General features: G+C 45.6%; 1 protein-coding gene across 1 annotated transcript in view; it reads left to right on the top strand.

Moving 5' to 3' along the window:
- PYGB (glycogen phosphorylase B) overlaps positions 1-12,107 on the top strand; it is a 194,698-nt gene that overhangs the window by 164,801 nt on the left and 17,790 nt on the right. The window contains exons 10-11 of the mRNA XM_063918124.1: positions 7,935-8,081; positions 11,586-11,749. Of these exons, the coding sequence (XP_063774194.1) occupies positions 7,935-8,081; positions 11,586-11,749 (311 nt within the window). The remainder of the gene's footprint in view (positions 1-7,934; positions 8,082-11,585; positions 11,750-12,107) is intronic.

Below are 12,107 nucleotides of genomic sequence, written 5' to 3'. Positions count from 1 at the left end.
ATCCAACATAATCAGGGCCTATGTGTGTAACCTGCATGTAGTGATAACTTACCATTTAGCGCAGCCATGGACATAAGTGTGCACCCTGCATATAGTGATAACTTACCATTTATCGCAGCTATGGGTATAAGTATGTATCCTGCATACAGTGGTAACTTACCATTTAGCGCAGCCATGGACATAAGTGTGTACCCTGCATATAGTGATAACTTACCATTTAGTGCAGCCATGGACATAAGTGTGCACCCTGCATACAGTGATAACTTACCATTTATCGCAGCTATGGGTATAAGTATGTATCCTGCATACAGTGGTAACTTACCATTTAGCGCAGCCATGGACATAAGTGTGTACCCTGCATAAAATGATAACTTACCATTTAGTGCAGCCATGGACATAAGTGTGCACCCTGCATACAGTGATAACTTACCATTTAGTGCAGCTATGGGTATAAGTATGTATCCTGCATACAGTGATAACTTACCATTTAGCGCAGCCATGGACATAAGTGTGCACCCTGCATATAGTGATAATTTACCATTTAGTGCAGCCATGGACATAAGTGTGTACACTGCAGATAGTAATAACTTATCATTTAGTGCAGCCATTGACATCCGGTGGCTTTCCAGGTGCTGTCAGTCTATAAGCCCCAAAATGCTCTGCTCTGATAGCTGCAAGGGTATCCTGGGACTTGTAGTTTGACAACACTGCAGCTTGCCTAAACTTTTGCATGTGTAAGAAGATGATCTTGGAAACAACACAGAGGGGGTAATTCCAAGTTGATCGCAGCAGGATTTTTGTTCGCAATTGGGCAAAACCATGTGCACTGCAGGGGAGGCAGATATAACATGTGCAGAGAGAGTTAGATTTGGGTGGGATGTGTTCAATCTGCAATCTAATTTGCAGTGTAAAAATAAAGCAGCCAGTATTTACCCTGCACAGAAATAAAATAACCCACCCAAATCTAACTCTTTCTGCACAAGTTATATCTGCCTCCCCTGCAGTGCACATGGTTTTGCCCAATTGCTATCAAAAATCCTGCTGCGATCAACTTGGAATTACCCCCAGAAACTTAACTGACCTGAATTCAGAAATATACCACATACAGTTGTGACATATCATCTTTCCCCATTATGACAGACTGGGAGCTGGTTTATTCAGGGATGACAGGTTTCTTTCTTGCATGAATATTGAGGTGCTATATACTGCATATATCATATGCTCTGTGTGGGATAGTTGCCATCGTATTAGGATGGTGTGCAGTGGGCTAGTCACCTGAGTAGATATATTTTTCTTTCTTTCAGGTCAGGCTTGACGTACCTGCTGCTGGCCGGCTGCAATGGAACAAGTCCCAGTACATGATTGGACTTGTAGTTCCATACAGGCTGTTTAAGCCGCTGTTAGACCTTTTTCCATTCTATTCTGATTTAGCTCCAGCAGTGTTGTTTTACAACCTGCAGAAGGGAGACCCTTTGTTTGAAGGTGTTTCTCCCATTGAGTGACTGCAAGCCATAGTTTAACCTGTAACACAGACTGTATCACCTCGATGTTCCCTGTTATCATGTGACAGCTGGTTATTCCATATAATCCTAACTAGTGCAGCAATTGTGACTGAAATACCTCTGTAAGGCCCCTGATGTGTATTACACTGATTACCACTGATTATAGGAAGACTGAGATCCCCACATTATACTGTATACTTTAAGTACTACTAAACCTAAAGCACACGTGCCTACCCCATCTGTGACACCCCTGTCTGTCTGCCCCCTCCCTTTTAGAATGTAAACAATCACAAGTAGAGTCGTCTCCCCTCATGTTCTTTTCCTTCCCTTATACTATTATCTACTCGTTACTCCCTACAATGGCACCTGACCCTGATTATTATTTCTCATACGTCCTAGAGGATGCTGGGGACTCCGTAAGAACCATGGGGTATAGACGGGATCCGCAGGAGACATGGGCACACTATAAGACTTTGAATGGGTGTGAACTGGCTCCTCCCTCTATGCCCCTCCTCCAGACCTCAGTTAGACTGTGTGCCCAGGAGTGACTGGACACACACTAGGGGAGCTCTACAGAGTTTCTCTAGAAAGACTTTATGTTAGGTTTTTTATTTTCAGGGAGACCTGCTGGCTACAGGCTTCCTGCATCGTGGGAGTGAGGGGAGAGAAGTCAGACCTACTTCTTCTTAGTTAAGGGCTCTGCTTCTTAGGCTACTGGACACCATTAGCTCCAGAGGGTTCGATCACTTGGTTCGCCTAGCTGCTTGTTCCCGGAGCCGCGCCGTCACCCCCCTCACAGAAGCCAGAAGAAAGAAGCCGGGTGAGTATTGGAAGAAAAGAAGAATTCAGTGACGGCAGAAGACTTCAGTAACGGAGGTACAGCGCAGCGGTCGCGCTGCTCTCCATGCTCCCACACACCAACGGCACTCACAGGGTGCAGGACGCTGGGGGGGGAGCGCCCTGGGCAGCAAGTTACTGTAGGTTTTACCGCTGGCATAAGTGCAGATTCGGTGCCTGGGCACCGTTTAAGATACCCCCGCCAGATATCGCAGCAGTCACGCTGCGCGCCATTGCTCCCACACGCCAACGATTTTTACAAGGGTGCAGGGCGCTTGGGAGAGAGCGCCCTGGGCAGCAATATATATATATACCTCTTTGGGGGTGACAGTACATCTATACAGTATGTAAACACTGTATAGGGACCCCCGATAGCATACAAAAAGCTATGTTTTTTGCGGGCTGGAGCGCGCCGAGAGGGGGCGGGGCTTAGCCCTCACTTCAGGTTACAGCGCCATTTTCTACTTGTCCCGGCCAAAAGCATGAGGGGGCACAATGTTTAGTGCTATTTAGAGGAATATAGCACTATTTTAGACAAATGGACTTGTATTCTGTGTGTTTTGAATATATATATATATATATATATATATATATCTGTGTGTTCCCTGTCGGATACCCACTATAGCTTTAGTCGACAGGAGTGAGTGCTCTGTCATTTATGCGGATCACAGTCGACATCGCCGACTGCTGTTGGTCTGTAGATGCAGTGTCAGCAGGTCGGTAGTTGTATACTTGTCAAAAGTAAACACTGTATGGGAGACACAGTAGTATGTGGGCGACTCTGTCGGCACCAACTGTTATTACTGGGTGTTAATTAACATGCGGTAACTACCTTATACCTGTATATATGTTTATATGTATACGTAGGGTACGGTTCCATGGGCCTGTAGCTCGAGCACAGACATGATAGTACATGTAGGGGAGTGTTATTGAACTTATTTATGTATCTTCCTTCAGTCCCCTCGGAGTTACAAGAATGTTATTTTGCATGATTACTACTCCCTGCTGTCGACGAATACTAGGTTTTCTGTCGACCATAATGTTTCCTGATAGATCCACAACTGGGGCATTCAGTACATGGTCATACACATTCAGAACACATTAATGTCACTGGGGACCCGTTGGTTCCGGATAATCCGCTTATATATATATATATATATATATATATATATATATATACATACATATATATATATATATATATATATATATATATATTTTGGATATGTGTGTAGTTTAGTATTACATTATGTATATTCATATTACATTTTTAATGGATGCTGAAATAATAGTATTCCTTCTAATGTGCTGGTCGCTCTGTTGGTAAAGCTCTAGGTCGGCCGTGATGAGTTGGTCTCAGAAAGATGTCCGAAAGTTTATTCTTTTCCCGCTGCGGATAGAATACTGCGAAAGTCAACTCCTGGTCGACACGGGGCCCTGTCGCAAAGGATCGTACACAGGAAGCTAAGTGATATTTTATTCTTTACTTTGGAGTTATATACATTGCCTGCACATGGGGGGAATGTTTGTATTCGGAAAGGCATCCGATAGATTTACCCTACAGAGCGAGGGGATGTGTCTTATGTTGATCCTTCTCTATAACATGGCGGCAGGTTGCAGTGCGTCTGCAGAAGAAACGCTGAGGCTGAATCCGAGAGATACTGGAGTGTTTTCCCTGGGACGGTGTACCGCTGTTGGGGGGGCCTTCGTTCAGTCAATCTCGGCAGATACCGCGGGTAAGTCTAACTTCGTGAGTTAGATTCCCTCACAACGGTTGGTGTCGCATTCGGTTGTGGGATGCAGTCATTTTAACCGGTTTGATACCTTTCTTTTTTCCTTTTCGGTGCAGATTGTGGAAGGTGACAAGGTAAGAGTTCTGCAGCCTTGTTAGGTTCGCAGAAGCGGATGTTGTTTTCTGTTTCTACCACATCCACTGCATGTCACTGGGTCTATCTGGCTGGAGCCCACTCTGGTGGGAACTCGTCTACTATTCTTCAGTCAGTCCGAGAATGGACTTGGACCTGTGAGTTACTCATAGAATCCAAAAGGGGACATGCTGGGGTTTACAGATGATTCCCCTCACTGATTTTTTGAATAGATCTTAGGGATTCCCCTCTGGAAGGGGAGGTAGTACGCGACGCCATACCAAAGTTGCGTCAGGTTCAGGACATTGTCCTGCTGTCCAAAATAAATAAATAAATAAATAATTAAAAAATATTTTAGAATCTAAGTTTCTACTTACGAAGGGAGCTTCAGCACGTAAAGGTAGAAAAGGGGTTAAATGCGTTTTTCTCCGCATTTGGCTTACCTAGGTTGATATCCAGGTTTGTCTTTGCCATTTCACCGGAGTGATGGCAGTATGATGGGTTTCTTTCAATAGTAAGAGCCATTGTTATTCTGTACTGAGACGCTCTCCTGATTAAGGCGAGGTAAAGAAACAAGTGGTGCAAATCGTTGTTTCTCTCTGACTGTTCTTCAACACAGGGAATGGCTGTTGTTCCCAATGACGCAGATGTCGGAGGTGGGTATCAGAGTAGATACTGAACGGTGGAGGTTCTGTGTTTTCCTGTGGAAAGAGGTCTTAGGATCCAGAGTTGGATCAGATTTGCAGTGAATATCCATCAATATGTTCCGTTGATGAAGAAGTTGGTGCGGCCTAAGAGGCTTTTCGGTGAGCAGGTCAACTGCCAGGTTTTCACGGGGCCAGTTGGAAATGTGGTCCGGGTCTCACCTGCATTTGCGCCAGAATATAATCCTAATGGCCAGGATATCGCTCCTGTGGTGTCTGCTCAGTTCTCACCTCCTAAAGGGACGAAGGTTCAGAATCCAGGTGGAGATCCTGGTGTCCATGCATGCAGATCTCCGAGACTGGGGAGCAGTCCTAGCAAGGGAAGTATTTCCAGAGGAAAAGGTCAAGCTGGGAAGCTTGTCTGCAATAAGTTTTCTTGAATTCAGAGCTATTTTGAGTGAACATAGGCTTAGTGATCTGCCCGTATTAATGCTGTCGGACGACTTGGCAGCAGTGGTGTAAGTAAGCCGCTAGGGCGGAACAAGGAGCAAAGCGGCGATGGCAGATGCTATAAAAGTTTTCCACTGGGTGGAAAGACTGGTAAACGCTATATTAGCAGTCTTCGTTCCGGATGTGAACGACGGAGAAATAGATTCCTCTGCAGATGTGATCTCTATCCAGGAGAAATGCTGTCGTCATAGAGAAGTTTCACTGAAGCGAAAAGTCTTCGAGGAGTACCTCAATTGGACAGGTTGGCGTCTCGCCTCAACAAGAGATCTCAAGGATATTGTTTCGGGTCAGGGGACACTCAGGCTATAGCAGTGGACGTCCTCGGGACACCTTGGGTGTTTTCAGTCGGTATATGTGTCCCCTCCGTTTTCACTCTTCTGAAGGTGATAAACGTAAGACGAACAAAGGTTCAGGCGATCCTCATTGTTCCGGTCTGAACATGGAGGGCTTGGTATCCAGTTCTTCAAGGTTTACTCATAGAAGATCCCTGGCCTCTTCCTCTACGTGAGGAACTGTTACAGCAAGATCCGGGCGTGTATCAAGACTTACCGCGGCTGCGTTTGACGGCGTGGCGGTTGAACGCCATATCCTAGACAGAAAGGGTATTCCCAGTGAAGTCATTTACACTTTTCTTCAGGCTAGAACAGAAGTAACGGCAAAGCCTTACCACCGTGTTTGGAGAAAATATGTGTCTTGGTGTGAATCCAAGAAGGTTACTGCGGAAGCTTCAGCTGGGTCGTTCTTCTCCAGGCAGGCCTAAAGTTAGGCTCCGTTCAAGTGCGGTTTTGGCCTTATAAATTTTCTTTCAAGAAAGAATTGGCGACCTTTCCGGAAGTTAGGACCTTCGTGGAAGGAGAACTGCACATCCAACCTCCATTTGTGCCCCCATTAGCACCGTGGGACCATTGATGCGGTGTTGAGTTTCTTGTGTCATAATGATTGGAACCTTTATGAAAGGTTGTGTTGAAAATTCTCTCTTGGAGAGTGGTCATACTTTTGGCTATGGCGTCCGCAAGACGGGTGTCGGAAGTAGCGGCTGGGTCTCACAGGAGCCCCTGTTTGATCTTCCAGGTGGAAAGAGCGAAATTGAGAACTCGGATAATAGTTCTGCAAAAAATGGTTAGGTGTTTCTCAGAAACCAGCCTATTTGATGCCTGTGGTTACTTAAGCATTGGCTGATTCAAGGTCTCTCGATGTAGTCAGGGCTTTGAATATTTATGTCACCAATTTGGCTCAGATTGGGGAAACAGAGGCTCTGTTTGTCCGGTATGCTCCCAGCGTGATTGGGGCGCCTGCGTCTCTGCAGTCGGTTACACGCTAGATCTGTGATCCGATTCGGCGGGCTCGTTCTACGGCTGGATTGCCATTACCGAACTCGGTGGTGACCCATTCTACTAGGAAGATGGGCTTTTCTTGGGCAGATGCCCGAGGAGTCTCGGCGGTTTAACTTTGCCGAGCCGATGTTTGGTCGGGTTCGAACACTTTTGCTAAGTTCTACAAGTTTGTTCCTCTGGCTGATGGGGACCTCATGTTGCTCAATCGGTGCTGCAGAGTCGTCCGCACTCTCCCGCCCGGTCTGGAGCTTTGGTATAAACCCCATGGTCCTTACGGAGTCTCCAGCATCCTCTAGGACGTATGAGAAAATAGGATTTTAATACCTACCGGTAAATCCTTTTCTCTTAGTCCGTAGAGGATGCTGGGCGCCCGTCCCAGTGCGTACTGTGTCTGCAGTTATTGGTTATGGTTACTCTCTTGTGGTGTTTCTTTTCTGTCAGGCTGTTGCTGACGTTGTGCATGCCATGGCAGGCGGTGTCTTATTATTGGTTGTGTTGACACACTGGTTGTGTTATGTATTCTCTCAGCACGTGGATGTGTATTTTCATGCCGTTGGCTGGTATTCTATTGAATGCCACCTTCTGCGGTATGTTCGTGGTGTGAGCTGGTATGACACTTACCGTGTTTGTACAATAAATTCTTTCCTCGAAATGTCCGTCTCCCTGGGCACAGTTTTCTAACTGAGGTCTGGAGGAGAGGCATAGAGGGAGGAGCCAGTTCACACCCATTCATGGGTGTGCCCATGTCTCCTGCGGATCCCATCTATACCCCATGGTCCTTACGGAGTCCCCAGCATCCTCTACGGACTAAGAGAAAAGGATTTACCGGTAGGTATTAAAATACTATTTTCAGTGTTATGACTGCAGATGTAGCAATGTTTTTATACCATGTACTGTACTTGTCCTACACTGTCTTGTACTGTAAGCCGCTGTTTTCATCTATTGCTCATTTGTTTGTGTACTTTGTTAGGCGTTGCAGAACCCTTGTGGCGCCATCTAAATAAAAGATAATAATATACAACATAACAGTCACAATTGTATTTGCAAAATGTTACAGAGCTTATATATATAACCATGTTACTAAGGGAGAACCCGATGCTTCTGTGCATCCTGTAGCTATTTTTTTTCAAGGAAAATACTATGTCTTAAGGACAATAAAATATTGAGAAACCGTTATTATCACCAGTGTACAATGTACCAGTACTTCAGTTTATTTACTGTAATCTGTGCTCGCTCCTCCAGGCCTGGGACGTAACAAAGAGGACCTGCGCTTATACCAATCACACCGTGCTACCCGAAGCTCTGGAGCGCTGGCCAGTTCACCTGTTTGAGAAGCTGCTGCCCCGCCATCTGGAGCTTATCTATGCAATCAATCAGAAACACCTAGATGTAAGAGTGCATTTTATTTACATGTTTGGCAGATCAATATGGTGGGGGGATTCTTTTAGATTAGTATTCACTACAGATATGAATACTCTTTGTTCATTGTATTTCCTTTATTTAGCCTGGTTACTTACTGGCGTTATGTATGTGTCAAAAAAACGCAAATGGAAGCCACATGTGAGAGCGCTCATAGCGGATATGTGGGTGATACGGCATGAGTTTCATATACATTCAGCATAGCTTTGGTTGATATGCCCTGGTGATTCCATGCTTTAGCGAATGCGGTGCAGAGCTTTTCTCACAGCTCCTGTATAAACACTCAGCGATAAATGTAATAGCCTGCGAGCTACCGGAGGTGCGGGACTATTTTTAAAGCAGCAATCATTTACAAGGCAACATCAGGTATATTTTGCCTTGTTAATGATTGCCGTTTTAAAAAATACAGGCAGACTCGCACAAAGTCCCGCACCTCCAGCAGCTCATAGGCTATTACATTTATCCCCTGGTGGCTATCTACGGATAGACATGAATGTACTTTTGCAAGTTGTATGATTTTGATAAAAATAAATAAATTAAAGACCGCAAACCAAAGTTAGAATATAAGAAGGTAAGGACACAGTCTGGTCAGTTCAATTACCCGCAAATTGCTCCTGGCCAAGAATAAGTGTGGCTGTATGCTGTAATTATGGTAGCTCCGGACTTGCGGATTCTTGTTCATAGCCCTATAGGACTGCATACACGGATCATCAAGTCTAGAGCAAGATCACATGGGGGTGAGTTAATTGAATTGACCCCCATTGAACAGAATGAGTTCTATTTTAATATTGTGGTGGCACGCTTTGCACTTGCATTAAAAACCCAACAGACAACATTCACATATTGGAAGCATGCTGCAGCTGTAAGTACAGTAGGTGATATTGTTCCTCTTTCATTATCACAATAAGCGTGTATGTTCCTGTAGAATATATTGCTGCTATGTAAATTAGAAACTATGCCAATATGATTAGAATATTACTTTAGCTGCTGACGTAATGACCGTTTCCAGGGCACACTTACCCAGGTCATTATCGTGTTCTACCCAGGTAGCTATCCAGGTAGGATTCCTGGGTCACTCAACCAGTGTTGAGCCGTTTCCACTAACTAGAAACCCGCGTCGATGCGCGCCCCCGTGCAAAAACACGGGTAAATTTAGCTAATGGAAAAGCGGTATTACACTCATCTCAACTTTTTCTGTCACGTAATGCTTGGAACCAGGAGTATTTTAGATACTGATTTTTCTGTATTTCGAAATGCATTTATGTTTCATATACATGATGGCATGACATGTGGCACTATGTGAAACTAATGGCCTGCAATACTGATGATTGTACGTGTAGAGCCACATTAATTACACATTACAATTTAGCATGCCCTAAATGTGCTTTGTATAGCCTGCAGCTTAGCTGTGACACAGTCAGCGCCTCAATAATGTGTAAGGGGAGAAAAAGCACACAGAATCAGCTAGAATTGAGGGCCTAATTCAAGGTTGATTGCAAAAGCAAAATCTTCCTCTAGTGGGCAAAACCATGTGCACTGCTGGTGGGGCTGATGTAACATGTGCAGAGAGAGTTAGATTTGGGTGGGGTGTGTTCACACTGAAATCTAAATTGCAGTGTAAAAATAAAGCAGAACTCTCTCTGCACATGTTATATCTGCCCCTCTTTCCCTGCACTGCACATGGTTTTACCCATTAGAGAGAGATTTTACTTTTGCAATCAACCTTGAATTAGGCCCAAGTCCGTCTCCTGCAGTCACTGACTTGTGCATTTTGGGGTAATTCAGACCTGATCGCTAGGGTGTGTTTTTTGCATCCCTGCGATCAGGTAGTCGCCGCCTACAGGGAGAGGGTATGGGGGGTCATTCTGACCTGATCGCTCGCTGCAGTTCATCACAGCGCAGTGATCAGGTCAGAACTGCGCATGCGGCGCCGACGGCTGTCGTTGCCTAGCGATCGCCTCTACCTGATTGACAGGCAGAGGCGATCGCTGGGCAGGAGGGGGCGGCACGGCGGAGTTTGGCCGCTGTTTTGTGGGCGTGGTCCGGTCAATGCAGGCGTGGCCGGGGCGGGGCGCAGCGGCTGCATGACTTCACATGCAGCTGCTGCGACCTGGGCAGTGACGAGTAACTCCCAGCCAGCCACCGGAGCTGCGCTGGCCGGGAATTACTCTAAAAGTACAAAAGCATCCCCGCTGTGTGATGCTTTTGTACTTGTGCAGGGGGGTCCTGCCTGACATGAGGGCCGGACTAGCCCTGTGCTGGGCTTCCCCCCCGCATGTCAGTGTAAGTGATCATAGCTGTGCTATGATCAGGTCGGAATGACCCCCATGGTGTGTGTGCAGGTGTGCATTCGCTTTTGCTGGAGAGCTGCACAAACATAAGTTTGTGCAAGATTGAGACCAGAGCTGACGTCAGAAACCCTCCCTCCAAACGCCAGGTTCCTCCGGAGTTTTCCCGGACACTCCTTGAAAATGGTCAGTTGCACCGACATACGGCCTCTTCCTGTCAATCTCCTTGCGATTGCCGGTGTGTTCGGAATTTTTGCACCATCCCGTCGCTGACCGGTGATCCCCGTTGCTGCAGTCCGTCGCGCCTGCGCATTGCAGTGCATACGCATGCGCAGTTCAGATCTGATCGCAGGCTGTGAGAAAGTGCAGCCTAGTGATCAGGTCTGAATTGGCCCCTTAGTGAATGACCCTGTGTTATCTGTATAACACCAGACCATATATAACTGTCTGTATCCTGAAATCACTGACTTGTGCATTTAGTGAATGATGTTATCTGTATAACACCAGACCTGCATTTATTTCTGAACGACTCCTGCAGTAACTGACTTGTGCATTTAGTGAATGACCCTGTGTTATCTGTATAACACCAGACCTGCGTATATAACTGTCCGTCTCCTGCAGTCACTGACTTGTGCATTTAGTGAATGACCCTGTGTTATCTAACACTAGACCTGCATATATTACATACGCAGTTCTGGTGTTATACAGATAACACAGGGTCAGTCACTAAATGCACAAGTGAGTGACTGCAGGAGACATACATATATAACAGTCTGTCTCCTGCAGTCACTGACTTGTGCATTGAGTGAATGACCCTGTGTTATCTGTATAACACCAGACCTGCGTATATAACTGTCTCTTGCAGTCACTGACTTGTGCATTGAGTGAATGACCCTGTGTTATTTGTATTACACCAGACCTGCGTATATAACTGTCTCTTAACTGACTTGTGCATTTAGTGAATGACCCTGTGTTATCTGTATAACACCAGACCTGCGTATATAACTGTCTCTTGCAGTCACTGACTTGTGCATTGAGTGAATGACCCTGTGTTATCTGTATTACACCAGACCGTATATAACTGTTTGTCTCATGCAGTCACTGACTTGTGCATTCAGTGAATGACCTTGTGTTATCCAACACCAGACCTGCGTATATAACTGTATGTCTCTCTGGGCATTTACAGGAAGTGGCAGCCATGTATCCTGGCGATATGGATCGTCTGCGCAGGATGTCCGTCATTGAAGAAGGGGATTGTAAAAGGATAAATATGGCTCATCTTTGTGTGATTGGATCTCATGCAGTGAATGGTGTGGCGAGGATCCACTCAGAGATAGTGAAGAACTCAGTGTGAGTACCCGTGAGATGAGCAGGTACCTCACTATCTGGAGTACTAATGTTTTTTAAGCATGGTTGGCCATAGACTCAGAAGGTCCAAATAACTGGTGAATGGCTCTTATAAATTACAAAACATTAGCTTGTTATGTCTACCGGTAATAACTTACCATGCGGTCTGTCAATCTATGTGCACACTTAATGCACAAGTCCTGTTCACTACTATGAAACTAGAGTAAAGCCTCAGTAAGGTCACTAGGTCATTGTGAATTAATTAGCTGCGTTCTCAGCCTCTGAAGCTATTACTTCCACCCTGTGTAGGTAGATGGCAGCTACACTTTAGAACTGACAATTGTAGTAATGTCAGTGTTTC

Source organism: Pseudophryne corroboree, chromosome 4 (genome assembly GCF_028390025.1).
Source record: "Pseudophryne corroboree isolate aPseCor3 chromosome 4, aPseCor3.hap2, whole genome shotgun sequence".
Lineage (NCBI taxonomy): Eukaryota > Metazoa > Chordata > Amphibia > Anura > Myobatrachidae > Pseudophryne > Pseudophryne corroboree.
The sequence above is the reverse complement of the archived record's forward strand: the minus strand, read 5'-3'. Positions and strand labels throughout refer to the sequence as shown.